General features: G+C 42.1%; 1 protein-coding gene and 1 long non-coding RNA gene across 2 annotated transcripts in view; one reads left to right on the top strand and one right to left on the bottom strand.

Moving 5' to 3' along the window:
• The window catches only part of LOC307020224, a 411310-nt gene that overhangs the window by 256476 nt on the left and 135365 nt on the right, over positions 1 to 19469 (bottom strand). The gene's annotated exons all lie outside the window — the stretch shown is intronic.
• Positions 1 to 19469, top strand: part of cadm3 (cell adhesion molecule 3) — a gene marked incomplete at its 3' end in the record, with an annotated part of 106126 nt that overhangs the window by 58850 nt on the left and 27807 nt on the right. The window contains exons 4-5 of the mRNA XM_079648611.1: positions 6954 to 7106; positions 15215 to 15352. Coding sequence (XP_079504737.1) covers positions 6954 to 7106; positions 15215 to 15352 — 291 coding nt within the window. The remainder of the gene's footprint in view (positions 1 to 6953; positions 7107 to 15214; positions 15353 to 19469) is intronic.

Raw genomic sequence — 19469 nt, 5'->3', positions numbered from 1 at the left:
AGTTACTGAGACATGCACACACACAAGTTACTGAGACATGCACACACACTAGTTACTGAGACATGCACACACACAAGTTACTGAGACATGCACACACACTTCCAAACACCGGTGTACAAAGAGGGTTGTCCTCTGATAAGCAGATCCTGTACTTGATATGCAATCAACACATAAACGCTTCGTCTTTTCTGCTCAAAGGCCTCCCGACACCACTTAGAACCCCCTCGTACTAAAGTACACACATAGAATTGCAAAGTGGGAGGATATGCCGGTTGCAGACATGTCTCCTCTTGCTGTGAATTCCCATTTTTGATCCTCAACATTGAAACACAAGGGTCTCCTTAAGGACACTGTAGGGCCTCTGTGTCAACGTCTATGAGTGTGTGAGGAGGCTGCTAGCTTTAAGTCACAGCTTATTAGCATCCATAGCATTTGGTTTTGAATTCATATACAGTTACGGTTATTGCCTAGGGCTGGTTGATCATTTATTGTATACAAGTCTTTCAATGAAATCATACCAGATAATATCATGATATACAATAACAGTGTCTTGATTGGTAATGGTTGCCACAATCTGATGTTACATTTGTTTTTGAAGACTCTTTGTGTCTGAGAAGAGGTGACATTATTTCACTTTCTCAGACATGTTTTTTTGGCACAGTTAGATGGCTCCGAAATCTCCGGCACCCATGAGCTCCAGCTTCCGTTTCTATGGAGAAAAAAGAAAGTCAGACGCACCAACCGTGACTCTAGACATTTCAAAATGACCTGTTGTTTCAAGTAGGAACAGAGAACAATGCTATTGTTGCCAAATCCATCAAAGATTGTCCCGGAATATAAGAGTGATCTGATTGAACCGGCTGTACAGAATGTTTTATACAAATCTTTATCTCAAGCTTATCAATACGGATATCAGTTTGTCGACTTCTTAACAAAATACGGCAGGCTTTCACTTTTGACTTTTTATAAAAGAACCAGATATTTCATTTATTGTTATCAGTATTATTGGGAGGTTTTTTATACCTTTACTAGATAGGGAAGTCCCCAGCCTGACTGGAACTGATAACATTTTGGCCAAGGGTTGTCGTCCTAATCTTTTATCCCTGTGTTTAATGTCGTTTTTAAAAATTACATTTGGACCACCTGTCTGCCTATTGAAAGAGGCTGACTGGATTATTATGCTTTAAAGAGGACATACTATGCTAAGTTTTGCGATCATATTTGTATACCTCTATTATTACATGGTCTGCTCTGATTGGTTAGCTGGCCGGCTCTGTTGTGATTGGTGAACTGCTTACAGAACATTGTGATTTTAGCCTTTTTAGACCATTCAAATGCACAAAAACCGATAAAACCCACTACAGGGGAAGCATAGTATGCCCTCTTTAAAACATTGGGAATGCAAAACTAGAAGACAAACTTTTCAATTTGTGAAGTTTATGTTTAGAGCTTCATATCTATCCAAATCTTCAAGTTATGTTATATGAGAAATAAACAGAACAACCCATTTTACCACACACATACACATGTTGTCTATGAATCCAGTTTATCTCAATACTCAGAGATTCATTGCATCCCGTCAGCGAAAGACACAAAAGCCAAACAGCAGAGTGTGACCTATTGACGGACTATTTATGTTGTCCATATCGCAGGCATAACAGCGTGAGGCGCATGTACACTTTTCCAGGGGCGTTTGGATCGATTTCCCCCCCGTAACTAGATATCATTCTGAAAATCAATCACACCTGTACTCTCAAGCAATATACATCGTTTATGAGGAAAAAAGAAGAACACAAAATACATTTGAAAAGCCTGCAGTCAGAAAAGATTAGAAATGGGTGAGAAGTAAGAGAAAACAACGGAGAAGAGATGAGGGGAAGGGAATTAAGGAGACTGATGGTTGAGCTGCAGGGTCCAGAGGGCATGGGTAAGTGTGTGTGTGTGTCTTTGTGTGTGTGCAGGAGTGAGTGAGTGACCATATGCCACACCCACACTCACACACACACAGAGAGGCTAGCTCATGAAGACAAATGTAGTGACCTTGCTTAGTGATAAGGCATGAAGACAAAGTAGTGTTGGATGAAATAACTGAAAAACAAAAAGCGAAACAGAGGTGTTTGTGTGTGTGTGTGTGTGTGTGTGTGTGTGTGTGTGTGTGTGTGTGTGTGTGTGTGTGTGTGTGTGTGTGTGTGTGCGTGTGCGTGCGTGTGTGTGTGTGTGTGTGTGTGTGTGTGTGTGTGTGTGTGTGTGTGTGTGTGTGAGTGCAATAAAGATATACAGGTGAATGGACAGATGGGATGATGGAAAGACAGGGAGATAATATTGAGACAATAAGAGACGAGGAGGCAAATAGACACAGACGTGGCTCAATACTGAGAAGGCAAATAAACAAAACGATATGGAAACACACAGTGATCACATCACACTACTACACACATATTTGGAATCGCCCACACAAAGATTTTTGAGAATAAAATGCCTCTTTTTTTCTTAGAGGGGCTCTGTTATGCTTTTTGTGGTTACCTGTAGTGTGTTATGGTTTGTGTGCATGTAAATGGTCTGCAAAGGCTAAAATCCCTGTCACAGTAGAAACACAAAAAACAAATATGAACCTGAAAATGAGCTATTAGCTATAGACTAACACAACTTTATTCAAATGGCTCTCTTTTGATTATATACTACTGTATATAGCTTGTCTTAATGTTGTTGACTGCCTTGTTGCAACCCTGGCTGACATTAGCAGTTGCATTAGCATCATATTGCTGAAGAATTAGACTTCTTACTATCTAGCAAAATGTTTTATATATGGTTTAGTTTGTGTTACTGTTGAAACAGAAGGACATTTTAAAACTTTAACACATTTCCACTGTTACAAAAAGCGATAGATTTGAAGCGAATGGATGAAACAATAAAAAAAAATGGTACCGTGATAAATTGGTAGGCTATTGTGTTTGCTGGCTGACTAACAGCTGTGTATCTGATTTATTTCAGATTATTTCCAAAGACAAACCAAATGCTGACAAGTGATGTATTGTTCTTAAGAAAAAAAACATCCTAACCCGTCTCCTCGTTAGTCTGAGCGAAAATGTTCAAAACTGCTGAGAAGAGAGTTTCCCACACATTTTCTGTCAACATCAACTTTAGTTTGTTCTGAGTTCACATTATCACATTACCCAGTCTCTGTATATTTTAGAAATCAGCTAAACCACAACTTGAAAAGTACACACACACACACACTCACACGTCATAAGGGTTAGCAAAGATCATATACAGATTGGTGTAGCTAGTCCTCTCCTAAGCAAGTTCAAATATTCAGGGATTTTGAATCCCAGCTGATTGGAAATATGTTGGCGGAGAGAAAATATCCTTTGCTTTCGCCATGAATATTTAAGTGCAAAGAGAGCTGGAGATTATTCCAGAGAAGTGGGGCTCATTGGGAACAGGCTGGACCACCATAAGACTTCTTATTAAAGTGAGGACTGGATAATTAACAAGCATCAAGGGAACATAAAGGGAGAGAAGGAGTCTATGGGGAAATAAGGCCTGAGATATATGTATTAGGGGCCTAATCCAATTAAGGCCCTATAGGTAAGAAGGAGGGTTTTTTAATCAGCTCTCATGTCATATAAGGCCCTTGAAACCTCCCCCATTCTTCTACTTCTATAGTTCGACAAACAATATCTAAAATACAGCCGTTGGTTTAGCTTGACTTTAAACTAATTAAAATCAATTATATTCACCAAAATTGCAGCTACAATCATCGACACCCAGAAAAGCTATCTGAAGCTTGAGAATAGGGACCGGGCAATAAAAAGAACGGAGTGTCTATTTGTGTAAATAGCATTGCTAGCTACAGACACCTGGGTGTAAATAGCATTGTTAGCTACGCACACCCGGGTGTAAATAGCATTGTTAGCTACAGACACCTGGGTGTAAATAGCATCTCCCTAAAAAGAAAGTATTAGCAATGTATCTTACTAGAATTGGGAAGAGTTTAAACATTAAACAGAAACATTTTCAAGCAAACATTACCTAACACAGCAAGCAAATACCCTTAAGCCTAAATGAATCTAACCGTAAATGGTCCCAAAACATTAATTTCATTAGTCCAATCATTGGTTTAAAATAAGTAAGACTCAACAAACACAGAAACGTTACAAGGGGGAAAAAGCTTCATATTAAATGTATTTCAGAGGAACTCCTCATATTCCAGATGTTAGACTAGGCAGTTGTGGAAATAGAGAGAAACTCCCTCTGGAGGAATCTTTGGGATTATAGCCTTTGAAAACTATTAACGTGCACAAAAACCAAAACAGGAAATAAAAAACCCTAAATAGCTTATTAAGGGCCCTTTAAGTTAAATGTTACTTAAGTGAAAGTACATAAGTATTAATCTGCAAAGTATCAAAAGTACTCAGTTTACAGAATGGGTCTTGTAAAAGTGTCTATATATATTCTATAGACTATTAAGAGTGGTTTTAATGTTGTGATGGGTCAAAATGGAGCCACTTTTGGGTAGTTTAGTTGTGTTAGGGTCTCAAATCACATGTGTAATTTACTATATTTCCCTCTGAGATGTAGTGGAGTAGAAGCACCAAGTGGCAGAAATAGAAACACCGAAGTAAAGTACAAGTAATTTAAGATTATACTTAAGTACTTTCATTGGATGTGCTTAGTTACAATCCGCCACAGTAAGTCACTTAAAACCTAATGCGGGAAAAAATCCATCAGACGATTCTCTTCACCGCGATACCTTCCCCAGGTATCTGCTTTCTTCTTGCTCTTCAAGTCATTATTTGCGGAGAGCCGACTCTCCATGATGGCGCCAGAGAAGAAAGCTGTAAAGCTGTTCTTGAGACGGAGAGATAGACGGATAGACGTCTGGAGAGACAGGCGGGTAGGGAGGCAGGGAGACAGGCGGGGAGACAGGGAGACAGGCGGGTAGGGATGCAGGGAGACAGGCGGGTAGGGAGGCAGGGAGACAGGCGGGTAGGGAGGCAGGGAGACAGGCGGGGAGACAGGGAGACAGGCGGGTAGGGATGCAGGGAGACAGGCGGGCAGGGAGACAGACGGGTAGGGAGACAGGGAGGCAGGCGGGTAGGGAGACAGGGAGACAGGCAGACAGACAGGTGGGAGGCAGGGAGACAGGCGGGTAGGGAGGCAGGGAGACAGGCGGGTGGGAGATAGGGAGACAGGCGGGTGGGAGGCAGGGAGACAGACAGGTGGGAGACAGGGAGACAGGCGGGTAGGGAGACAGGCGGGCAGGGAGACAGGCGGGTAGGGAGGCAGGGAGACAGACAGGTGGGAGACAGGCGGGTAGGAGGCAGGGAGACAGGCGGGCAGGGAGACAGGCGGGTAGGGAGGCAGGGAGACAGGCGGGTAGGGAGGCAGGGAGACAGACAGGTGGGAGACAGGCGGGTAGGAGGCAGGGAGACAGGCGGGCAGGGAGACAGGCGGGTAGGGAGGCAGGGAGACAGGCGGGTAGGGAGGCAGGGAGACGGGAGGGAGACAGGGATACAGGCGGGTAGACAGGCAGGTAGACAGGCGGGTAGGGAGGCAGGGAGACAGGCGGGTAGGGAGGCAGGGAGACAGGCGGGTGGGAGACAGGGAGACAGACAGCGATCACTGCACAAACACGCAGAGGTCAACGCTATCACGAAAACGAGCGTGTTATTTCGTAGCATTTCATCATCATCATCTCTCTCTCTCTCTCTCTCTCTCTCTCTCTCTCTCTCTCTCTCTCTCCCCCTTTCATGGCTGGATTTCTCATTGATGACAAAGCCATTTATGTCTCTCTTATGTTCCTCCCCCCTCTCCCTCCCCCCCTGCCCACCCCTCACTGCCTCTCCTTTATTCTCCCTGCTATTTATGCTTCCTCTATTTATTTTATTTTTTTGCACTTTCTTTTGTCTTTCACTCTCAATTTGCGTCTCCTTCTCTTTTTCTCCCTTCTTCGCCTCGCTCACATCTCGGCTATTTTTTCCTCCTCTCTCACCTCCTCCCCCACCGCCCTTTCTTACATCATGTTCTCTCTAAACACCTCCCCCCTCTTCCTCCTTTCCATTTTACCTTTCCTGTGATTTCAATTCTGATCTTTCTTGCTTCCCTCTTCCACTCTTACTCTGCCCCCCCCTAACTTATCTCGCCCTCTTTTACTCGCTTTCTTTCTCTCTTTTCACCTCCCTTATTGTTCTCGATACATCACCACTGCTTTATTCTTTTCCTACTCTCCCAACGCGTGCCTTCACTATCCCCTGTTTTCCTTTCCTTAACTTTGTTCTGTATCTTTTCTCTTTCCTCATCTTTTCCTCTTGCTTTCCTTTCCTCAACTCTCCTTGTTCTCCACTGCCTCACCTTTCCTTCCTTTCCTTCATTCCTTTCCTTCCTTCCTTTCCTTCCTTTCCTTCCATCTTCCTCCGTACATCATCTGATTTCTTTCTATCTATCCTCCATGGCCTTTTTCCTTTCCCATCTCTCCATCTCCTCCCTTTCTTAATCCTCACATCCTTTCATGTTTCCTTCTTCTCTCCTCTTGCTCCTCCCCCCTCTTTCTCTCCTGCTTTATTCCTTATCCCACATGCGCTGCTCTCCTCACCCTTCCGTCAAACCCTAATTCTCCTCCACTTTTCCTTCTTTCCTTTTATCTATCTATACTTTAACTTACACATATGGTTACTATATGCTATATCTTCGTCCTAGTTTCCTCCTGTTCCTTCCAGTACATGTTTCAAATAAGAAAATCCATCGCAATATTTAAAAAAGACGTATCAAATGGATTAAGCGGTATTAAAGTTATAACACCTTAAGGTCAAAAAACCATTCACAATTAAAGCAAATAAATATTAAAAATCATGAAAAAACACTCTATAAAATCCGCCAAATAATTCATTAAGCGGATCAATTATACATTCGTATTTCTGATCCTTAATATCCTCTCTCTCTCCTTCCCTCAGCGCTCAGAGATAACCGCATCCAGCTGCATTTCTCCTCTGCCACCGAGCTCTCCATCGACATCGGAGAGGTACAGCTGTCGGACGAGGGCGAGTACACCTGCTCCCTCTTCACCATGCCCGTCCGCACCGCCAGGGCTACAGTCACCGTGCTAGGTGGGTCACACACACACACACACACACACAGACACACACACACACACAGACAGACAAGCACACACACACACACACACACACACACACACACACACACACACACACACACACACACACACACACACACACACACACACACACACACACACATACACACACACACACAGACACACACACACACACACACACACACACACACACACACACACACACACACACACAGACAAGCACACACACACAGAGACAAGCACACACACACAGACAGACAAGCACACACACACACACACACACACACACACACACACACACACACACACACACACACACACACACACACACACACACACACACACACAGAGACAAGCACACACACACAGAGCACAGAGACAAGCACACACACACAGAGACAAGCACACACACACACACACACACACACACACACACACACACACACACACACACACACACACGCACACACACACACACACACACACACACACACACACACACACACACACGCACACACACACGCACACACACACGCGCACACACACACACACACACACACACACACACACACACACATACACACACACACACACACACACACACACACACACACACACACACACACACACACACACACACACACACACACACACATATATGCATATTCTAACACACTGTGCATATTGGGGGGCAATCTGTCATCTCGATGTTGCCAGAAACAGGATGCAACTTTCCCAGACCTTGAAATAAACCTGTGACTGTTTGTACCCGACTGTCAGGCAGATTAGCATATTCTCTTTTTTAAGGGCAGGTAAAAAACAACAACAAAAAATAATTGCTTATTGTAATATAATAAAGAGTAAAACCCTATTACTCTCTAGGAACCTTTTTACCTCGTGGCTTTTCTTGAAGGAGGACTCCTCTGTGTGAGGCTCATCCTAAGGTTTATTCAGATTTGATTCTTAAGCTTTTCTAAAAAGAAAAATGGCTCTCTGTTCTCACTCAGGTCTAATAACGCAAGATCCTTATCTTTCTTGTGTTCACTCTGATTGACGGGCGATGAATCAGCTCGACTGCCATCTGTCTTCATTACTCAACCAAACCTGTGGGATTGTGACAAATAAGAATGGATTCTTCAAAGTTCTTGCAATCTTTTTTTACGTTCTCCTCATTTTCTTACAAATATCTCACAACAATGTCTTCTTTCAGACGACACAAGCAGGAAGTGTATTCCCCTTCAAATGACAAACAGAGTTTAACTTATAGAGTTGCGAAAAAGTGGCTCAAATTCACCTTGATGCACCGCTGTGGCGTTGTGCTGGCCTGACCTCCCCTGCAGAGTTTACCCCGGCGCAGAGCAGAATGAAGTTTGACCCTGTGGATGTCCACATGCGAGCAGAGGCTGCCTGTTGGCATGAAGCAAAGAACTGCGGCACTAAAGTGTTTCACTTCCACAAAGTTAGAGGACCTATGAAAGACGGATTAGAAAGAAATGTCTGCAATCAGTTCAGAGAAGGCAGAGATTTTGTGACTTCACTTTCCTGTATGGGTAAAAGCTGGACAAACACTTGATCATTCGTTACATACATTTTAGATTCTGCACACCTCATGACAAATCATTTGAGCTTAATGTATACAATAGAGTTTCCCTTTTAAAGATCTCCTATTATGCAAAATCCACTTCTACATCAACATGTGTCCCCTCTGTGGAAAGAGACTCTGAAAGTTTCAGGAACAAAGATTCTCTCTCTTTTTGTCCTGATCCATTTCTATAAAAACCTGTCTGAAAATGAGCTGATCAGATTTTGGCCACTTTATGATGTCATAACGATGTTTTGTCTTGTGTAACCATTAGCCAATCACCAACCAAGGTAACCCTCCCGCCCCCTTATCACCTGAATCTCCTCCTAGAGCACCATTGAGTTCTTTGTAACCAAATCTCTCTCAGAGGGGCGTGGGGAGGGGCTCCTTATTTTCATCTAAAGTAACACACAGAGAATCAGCACTTTGGAAACAGGGCTGAAACAGAGGGGATTATGGGTAATGCTGCAATGATCTGTTTGGTGTTTGGAGCCAAACACTTCAGAGACATGTATAGATCTGAGACCTATAACATATTGATGAGAAACAGTATGATAGGGAACCTATAAGTAAAAACTGCCATTCTGCAGTGTCACCGATCAATTGAAAGATAGGATTGTAAATACTCCATTCCTTTTGGGACGTTCGTGTTACAGCCCTCCTCGTGATGCCTTCATCCAGAATGATCCAGAGCCGTGCTTACAGCGTTAACCTTTGTGTAAGGTTACGACCTCAAATAACTCTTGTGCGCAGATAAAGCGGCTCCACTAATCTTCTTTGAGATGGATGTTATTACCTATACGTAACGCTACCCTGCGGCCTGCAATAAATTGTGTTCATGCTGTCAGCTGTGGGCCGAGTGGGTCTGTTTATTGATTGGTTATTGGGCGGATCGGCTTTGGACATCCACGAATAGTCTTTCAAGTATTGATTTTTATTTGTCGAGTTGTTATTTCTCCTCATTCTGGACACATTTCATCTTGTAGCTGAGAACAAAGCACTGTGCTTGGCAGAACTGTAATGCAGCAACAAACACATGAGGCTCACTGTCATACTTGCCAACCTTGAGACCTCAGAAATCGGGAGTATTTCAAAATGCCAATTTGGGGGGGGGGGGGGGGGGGGGGGTGCTAGTTTATCACCGGAGCTGTTAGATTAACATTAACATGCTTATTGTAGTTCTAAGTGCAGCATGTAGCACCATCCTTGATGGAGCATATGTGTGGGCAGGAAAGGAGTGAGCAGAGAGTAGAGTAGTTGTCGATTCTTGTTCTGTTTTCTGTGACTATCTGCCTCACCCTGTCAGACTTTCAGTTGCGCGCGCTACAAAAGAGACGTGTTACCATGGAAACCAAACAATGGTGTAGCTGTATTAAAGTCAGAGTGGAAACAGTCCTGAGTAAATCTGATTTTGTCAGAAATCGGGAGAAATAGGACCCCGGGAGGAAACCGGGAGAGGCCAATGAAATCGGGAGTCTCCCGCGAAAATCGGGAGGGTTGACAAGTATGCTCACTGTATACATGGGAGAGACAGCTGGGATGATATTCCTGGGAGGTTGTGTCGGGCGCATTTATGGCCAATATCTCATAGCATCCAATTCCAATTTCAAACTGCTGCGCGGTGAAATTTAATCACATTTGTGCTGATCATGAACTATCCAGCTTTATTCAACAAATGAGCTCTCGTCGGTTAATTTTGTATCATTTACAGAAATAATGCATTTTGTATGTTCGATGATATTGATAGTTTCTAAGGAGGATTAATTATTGCTATTTCCTCTCTGCTTCTCTAATTCAATGCACCATCATTTGCCAACTTATTCTCAGATAAAAAACGCAGCTGCAGAGGGTTTCTGCCTCATTCTCTTGGAGAAGCACTAAGTGGAAACAAGAGCGGCTAACATTGAGATATTCAGGGCGGGGCATGACGATAACAACGACTGTTCTGTTGCCGAAAGCCCACATGGTTGCTCCCCATATTTGGGGTTTGTCCAGAGCGTCTATGAATAAATCTATTTGATGATATTGACTCAAATATGTTGGCAGTGCTGTAAAGTATATGAAAAATAATTTACTATGGTTGCTCTGGACAACAGCACGAATTGAACGCCTGAAATGTTAATGTAATGTGTGTGTAACGGGGGGAGGGGAATGTGTGTGTCGAAGCAAGGGCAAATACAGGGCCTATTTATCTTTTTAAATTCAAATTAACATGAGAATCACTCCTCCTCCATATTTCTTCCAATTGGGCGGTAATCGTGAGCATTTTCTATTCACTGTAATTGACGTCTGTGACACTGTATTCGGCGTTCGATAAATATTTCATGACCCCAGAGAGGGAGCCAAGCCATTAAAAATGTATGGTAAAATGTCTAAAAACGCATGGACCCTATGGGGACATCAGTCAAAGAGAAGGAGTTTATGCACATCAGTGTTCATGAGTGTGTGTTTTATTCTTGTTATGACATGTGCTATGTTTTGACAGACACAAACACACTTGAGCGCATAACTGCTGAGTCCGGTCAGTTTGAAAGGCCCGTGTGTGTGTGTGAGAGTAAAGTGTGTGTCATGCCTGTGTGCTCTCTCCTGAGCTAAGCAGAGAATAATTTATAACGGCTTTATTCTCTTTTATTCTCCTCGTAGACGGAAGGGTCTCGACAGGGCTTCTCCAGCCAATTCTGTATGAGCAGTATTATTCCCTCATTAATATTCAATGCTACTTTACTGCCAGAGAGCTTCAGCACACAGTGCACTACATCAAAAACTGCAACATTAAAAATTGACCACATTTTTATTTTTTTGATCTATACCTTGGTCCGTGCACGGTGCTTTATATTAAAACATCTGTTTGTTTGCTGGGAAATCATACTGACACCATGCAACATGACTCTATCTACTTATCCATCTATCCATCTAACTATCCATCTATCTATCCATCCATCCATCTATCTATCTATCTATCTATCTATCTATCTATCTATCTATCTATCTATCTATCTATCTATCTATCTATCTATCTATCTATCTATCTATCTATCTATCTATCTATCTATCCATCTATCCATCCATCTATCCATCCATCTATCTATCTATCTATATATCTATCTATCCATCCATCCATCCATCCATCCATCTATCTATCTATCTATCTATCTATCTATCTATCTATCTATCTATCTATCTATCTATCTATCTATCTATCTATCTATCTATCTATCTATCTATCTATCTATCTATCTATCTATCTATCTATCTATCCATCCATCCATCTATCCATCCATCTATCTATCTATCTATCTATCTATCTATCTATCTATCTATCTATCTATCTATCTATCTATCTATCTATCTATCTATCTATCTATCTATCTATCTATCTATCTATCTATCTATCCATCGATCCACCCTTCCTTTCTTCCCTCCTTCCTTCCATCCATCCTTTGTCCATCATTTTGTCCACCCATCCTTCTTTCCTTCCCCCTTCCTAACTTCCTTCTTTCCTTCCTTTATTTAATCCTTCCTTCCTTCTTTCCTTCCTTATATGCATCCATACATCCATCCTTTCGTCCATCCTTTCATCCCTCCTTCCTTCCACCATCAATCCTTCCTTCTTTCCTTCCTTTCTTTAATCCTTCCTTCCTTCTTTCCTTCCTTCTATTCATCCATACATCCATCGTTCCTTCCATCCTTCCTCCCTCCCTATCCTCCTCCTTCATATCTTATCTATCCATCTATGTATCTATATACTGTACCTATATATCCACGTATCCATCCATCTATTCCCTAATGACTTGTAATATTATGGAAATGTCTTGAATTTTCTGGCCTGAAAAATGTCACACATTTTCATAATTGGTACAAAATCTTGTCAATTTAAATGACAATATATCATTTCCCCTCCCGGGATCTCCAGCTCCACTTTTCCGTCTACCTCTCTCTTCTTCTCTTTCTCTCTCTGTCCACCCCCTCTCTTTCTCTCCTCCCTAAATGGCGCTATAAACAGCAAAGCAAGTGTTTTTTCTAAAGCAGAATGACAGTTAACTCCGCCAACACTTGGAGAAAAGTGCTGCTCACTACAGCTCCAGATGGTATATGGCAAGAAAAGTTTATTTCTCTTCACTCTCGCCTTCGACCATGATGGTGAGGAGTGGATTCGGAAATATTTGGCAGGGTGCAGTCGTAGATTCCTTCCCCTGCTGAACAACAACTTGTGCTCCATGTTAAAATAGTAATTAAGCAAAAATGTGTCTCCTTTTAACCGGCTGTGGATGAATCTGGAGGACAACTGTGGGAGGTGAAGATATATCATGACATTTTGGTTTGGCTCAAGGCTTCAAAACTGGCTTTTTGTTTTGAATCTGACCTTTGGCTCACTTCATCCCTCTTTCCTTCCCAGTTTCTTTGTGCAAACTATCACACAAGGCACCACTGCCTCCCCCCTAAAAACCATTAAGACTGACTGAGTCATTAAAACTCCCATCTTGGCTTTTAAGTAATGGATTCTGGGTGTCGACTCGTATTTAATAATCCCTGCAAAATCTAATTTACTTGACATTTTGAACTGATCTGAAGTACTTAGAATGAACCGTCACACAATGCTATTTACCAGACTCACTTTTATTGTAGAAATGCCAAGGCTGTCAAAGTAAATGTGGAACTCATGCTGCTGGTTTTAAAGGGGTAGCACAATGTCCCACATGAATTCAATATTCATCTCAGTAGGATAACGTTGGGATACTTGATTTATGTCAGAAGTACTGCTGTAATGTGAAAGTTAATAAATGATCGTATAACTTAATTTTCACCTCTTTATTCAGCTTCTGGAGGGTTTCAAGTCTTACTAAAAATGCGGTCGCCTTGAGACTCATACGCTGCACTTAAAATCTGTATTTTGTGCCGTGCATTCATTAAGAAAATGTCGACTGGGTAAGAGTGTGGAGTTCCCCTGTGAATATGTATTACTACAAGCATTTTGCAGTGATCACAATTTCAAAACCCCAACCACTTCACAGTGTTAATCCCCTGTCTTGTTAAGCAATAAAAAGGCCTATATTTTCCCATCCAACTGGTGTTGCACCTTTCCAATCCACCACTTTGTTATTTGGTCTGATACTGACCTTATTACAGGAAATAACCAATAACACATAAATATAGTGTCTTTGTTAATTATAGTATCAGCCATTACCACCAACAGAGTTTTAGTGGCAAAGGTCCTCATTCGTATTAAAACGTGATGATATTGGCCTTTTTGTCTTTATTGTTCAAGTCCATTAAACTCAATGTAAAAATATGTCAACGTGATATCAAGCTTTTAATGTGGTTCTTTTTGCCTTCATGGTAATCTGTTCAAAATGACCATTGACAAATAATTCACGACTGGTTTCTAAACGGCCTTCACTCGGTTTAAGTGTGTCCTATTGCCCTGTGGAATAATAATAATACATTTCATTTATATAGCGCTTCTCATCTGCCGAGACGAATCTCGAAGCGTTGAGTTTTTTGTTTGTTGGTCGCAAGAAAAACAACACTTTTAAATAAAAGAGTGCTGAACTATGAATAAAACGTATTAGGGAAAAACGAAAAAAATAAATAAATCAAAGTAAAAGAAGGCGTGTCCTCCTCGTCCAATGTTGGGAGACATTACTGCATTGATTTGTAGTCACTTTTTAACATGGAAGCTGTTGTGAAAAAATCATGAACTGTAAACAAAGTAGTGCTGAATTTACAATGAGCTGCAGTTTCAACAATTATGCAAATAAAAAAACACAAATGTGCCAAAACACATGCAAATGAAGAAACATCTTCACCAACATGACAACACGTGTGCAGCATTTAGAAAACATTCACCAACTTGAGGAAACATGTGCAGCATTAACTGAAAGCGCTGCAAAAACAAAATGCTGGAAATAGAAAAACGCTGCAAGAAGCTCAGAACACAACGGAAACGGGGACACTAAAAAGTGACGCACACAGCTGGGACCTGTTCAAGGATCATAAAGCTTGCCAACCTAACAGTGGTGGTACTGTAACATCATTAAGATACATCCGCCTTTGCTTCTCAGACAAAACAGCCTTTCTTTGCACAGTCTTAAGTGGCCGCTTGCCATCAAACATAAAACATATTATAATACATTGATAAACTCTGATGGGGAGACAGTAGGTCTGATTATTCTGCAAAGACATCGGGAACAGGAGCTTACAGTCATTTCAGCTGCTGTGCAATGACTGAACACTTTTTGGGGCACATCAGTACAAGCCTGCCTCATTATATTCCTCAGAGCTTCACAGTTTCAGAATTGAACTAATAAATTCAAGCTGAGATATTGATATGCTGTATCAAATGTTGCTGTTGATATTCATTTCCCCCCTAAAATCCACACATTTGCAAAAAACATGCAGTATTTGTTAGCTCAGCCCTTGGCCTTTCTTTTTTCTCCGGCTCCAAGGTGAGCCCAGCAGCATGAAAGTCTCCTCTCCTTCTCTTTACACTAACTCTTTCTGGCTCTTTCTCTCTTTAGGTGTGCCCGGCAGACCTCAGATCTCGGGCTTTGAGAATGCAGTGCCGGAGGGGGGCACAGTCACCCTGACCTGCACCAGTACAGGCAGCAAACCCGCCGCCAGTCTGCACTGGTACCGAGGAGACCAGGAGCTGAAAGGTGAGAGACAGACAGAGTGTGTGGACGCTGTGTGTGTGTGTGAGGAAATGTGTGTTGGTGCGCTCTGGTTTGGATCTGTGTGTGTGTGGTTAGGTAGCGCATGGGTGGGGTCAGGGCTTTAGAGATGTAATCCGTTACACTTACTAGTTACATTTGAACAAATCAGTAACCTAATATAAGTATCAGGATATGAAAGTAATGTATCCTGATTACTTTCTGCTACTTTTTGGTTATCTCAATATCAAATGCAATCCAAATATATAAGAGAGAAAATAAATAACAATAATATATTTTCTGTTTAAGGGTATTATGTAAAGCAAAAAAAACATATGATCTAAGACAAGAAGAAATGTATGAAGATATTTTGTATGAAAATGGGTCATCCTAAATTATAGTCAAGGCACATGTATCATTCACAAATGCTGTATTAGTTTGAAACATTTATTAAAAGCACTTCCTTTGTTCAATAAATCAGGTGTCCTCCTCCTGCATTTGGAAATAAATTGATAATTATTTTAAAGAGTATCGTAGGGTTGTATTCCTCCTAGTAATCCCCAGTTTGGAAAAATGTACCAGTAATCTCATTACAAATCTTTTTATGTTACTATTATCGAATACCTTCCCTTTGTATCCTGATTACATAATCCCGTTACATGTAATCCGTTACTCCCGCAGCCTGGTGTGGTTCTGTGAAGGTGTGTGGGACACAGTGTGTGAGGGAGGATCTTTAGGAATGTGAAGATGTGGTTTGTGTAAAAGTGTGTGTGTGTGTTTCCCTCTGTGCTTACAGCAAGTGTGTGTGTGATCCTGCAGTAATCAGCGTGTACGGGGATTTTGCAAGTGTGTATGTTTACACAAGCTGGAATTTGTGCGCGTATGTCTGAACATTTGTGTGTGCTTTTAGAGGAAAGTAGCTTGTGTGTGTGTGTGTGTGTGTGTGTGTGTGTGTGTGTGTGTGTGTGTGTGTGTGTGTGTGTGTGTGTGTGTGTGTGTGATCATGCTGTTGTGTCCTTGCCACATTGCCTGCTGTCTCTCTGTGTGTCCTAAACCTGTGCCCGCATATGTGTGTGTGTGTAAAGTGTGAGAGAGCATGCTGCTTGTGTGTGTGTGAGTGCAGAAAGATGCTGTGAGTGTGTCAGTGCCCTTCTCTCCCAACATCCCTGATCCTGTAAATATGCATGCAAGTGTTTGGTGTTATTGTGTTGATGCAGAGTTGTGCAAGTGTGTGTGTGTGTGTGTGTGTTATCCGTTGAGCTGCAACATATCGTCTTCTGGTTGTGACACCACGGAGAGCCAGAGATAGCGTGGGTCGGATCTAGCCGGGGATAACGACAGAATCCGGCAATGAAAGGCAGGGCGGAGGAGAGGATGAAGGGATGAGGCGAGCAAAGAAACAGAGATAGAGAGCTTTGCATGAGGTCAGACCCGCTGGTTTTGTGTTACAGATAAACGGGAGAATAGAGCAGGGTAGAGAAAGGCAGAGGGAGGATGTCATGAGAGGACAAATTAGCCGGCTTCTTTCTTACAGATAAACCGAAAATCAAGGAGCCGATTGGCAGCCTCTGAGTCATTGGCAGCGGCGGCGACTCACGGCCTTGTTTCCCGTAAATCCCCCCTGCCTGTTGTTGCTTCATCACTCAAGATTCTTCTGTTTTGAATTACCGAGCAGAACAAACATGTTGCAAGTGTTGTTTCTGATGCCCTTTTGCTCCTCCTAGCATCTGCCGGTATAATGAACTCTATAAGCCGTAAGATTTGTTAGCATTGGAAGAACAGCGCCCCCTGGTCCACCGTTAAACCCTCCGGCAGATGTCCCGCTTAATCTTTGTAAACTGCAGAGCTCAGACTGGTAGAACTTATTTGCAATGGCTTTCTCTAGAGTAATTATACTATTATAATGTGATGATATAATATGATAATGATTTATTTATGTGGAAATGGTAAACTCTACAAGGCTTTGTAATGCAAAAAGGCCCTTCTTGTGTTCTGATGCCTTGGCAGTGTTACTGTTTGCTGTAATTATGGATTGAAATGAATCATAAAAATGGACTAAGGCTACAAAGAAAAGGAGGAATGGGATAGCTGCCCGCCTGAGGACAGATTATCGTTTGTCTTTGTTACAGCTGAACTAAAAACGGGAGGCAGAGGGAAAGAGGAGTCTGGAGATTGTTGCTTTTTTAAGTAGATTGGATTTTTCGCTACTAAAATAAAATGTGTATTTCCGTCTTACCTGTAATGGAAGCGATGCAGATCGTTTTATTCGCCCAGGTTTTGAGGTACTCGTCTCTTGAGATTTCTTCAGTTGATTCAATATAATGGGGTTGAAATGCAATTTTGTTTGTGTTGCCCGAAAAAGTTTTATTAAAAAAAACACAGCGGTAACATGTTTTTTCTTAGAAAGCAATGTTTTGATTACTCTGGAAGACCTCAGTGTGAGCAGTTTTTCGTAAGAATTACCGCAGAATTATGTTTATATTGAACACAAGCTGTTGATCTTATGTCTGATAGAGATTCCTGGGGAGAGGACTATTTCTTCTGCAGAGGTAGTTCGCACCCGTACGTCAAAGGGGTACTGCCAAGACCCCAGGAAGTCATCAAGGTGTATGATCAAATGTTCTTAGTGGCCAAATGGCTTCAGTGTCAGTCACACGATACGGCTTGGCCTAAAAATACTTTTTTCCATTGAATTACGTATTTAAATCAGCTTAGAATTTGTTAAGGTAAATCAACTCCACAATACACTTGAATAGCCCTCATTTATAACATAAGGACCTGGAAATATGCGCTAAAAGCTGAATCCAGAGTTATTTTCAATCCTCCATTCATTTGAATGAGCCGAGACCGGACGTGACGGAACGCATCGGAGGCGGGGCTTAAAGAAAATGCCCCAGATAACAGGTCTTTTTTTAATAAGAGAGTCAAGGGAATGGAATGGACTTGTATATAATTTTCTTTATACATCCATGGGTTGACCAAAACATTAATATTGTGGCTCCATGAAGTTAAGAGACTCACAAGAGACTGACTTGAATTATAATTGGTAAATCTGAAGAATCAAAGGCCCTGACTTTTAGTATGACTCAAACTTTAAAACACTTAATACATACATCCAAAACGTCTCCCTGCTCGTGTGCAAAGCTCAATTTCTCTGAAGCTCCGTACTTAGTTAACGCAATGTTTCTGTCAGAAAGTTATCAAAGCCAAGTTGAGATACATTGTTTACTTTGAGTCTGGAGAAATGCCCTTAAGAGTCACAGGCGGAGTAGCTCGCTGCGTGACAGTTTGCCTCTTTAACAGTAGTTTATACAAACACCATAAACACGATCTCTCGCGTCGCCATGCAAGAATACTGCATAAATAAATAACTTTAAACATGTTGGCATAAAGTCTAAAAAGGCACAGTCGTTGAATTTGATCCAGGGCTTCTGAATCAACGGTCTTGTGTCTGTGGGGCTGGGGTTGCATCCAAAACAACACGGACACTGGGTCTGTTTCTGTAAAATTGGTGAGCCGACCCTCTATCGAGAAACAGAGAGGCCGACAGAGAGCGATTTGAAGGAGATCAACTGGATGTGAATGATTGGTGTGTTCAGGCCTCGCCCAGCCGTCCTGACACCACACAACACCCATCAGTCATTGTTGGAACCACACACACACACACACACACACACACACACACACACACACACACACACACACACACACACACACACACACACACACACACACACACACACACACACACACACACACACACACACACACACACACACACACACACACACACAAACACACACACACACACACACACACACACACACACACAAACACACACACACACACACACACACACACACACACACACACTGCTAATGGACAGATGATAATCACACACACCCTGTCACACAGCGCTCTTCTCGGGTTTGATAGCGGAAGAGCACTACAGGTCAGCATGCTATTATTACAGCTTCATGTAGCTGTAGTCTATGTGTGTGTGTATGATGTGTGTGTGTTGGAAATATGAGCTCATAGACTGCTGCTCACCACTGCTTCTCTGACAGCTTCACTGACAATACAAAGAAAAGGGAATGAGGGCGACACAGATGAGTGTGTGTGT

The sequence above is a fragment of the Notothenia rossii genome (genome assembly GCF_949606895.1).
Source record: "Notothenia rossii genome assembly, chromosome: 9".
In the NCBI taxonomy this organism is placed as follows: Eukaryota; Metazoa; Chordata; class Actinopteri; order Perciformes; family Nototheniidae; genus Notothenia; species Notothenia rossii.
This window is presented reverse-complemented; position numbering and strand designations above follow the sequence as displayed.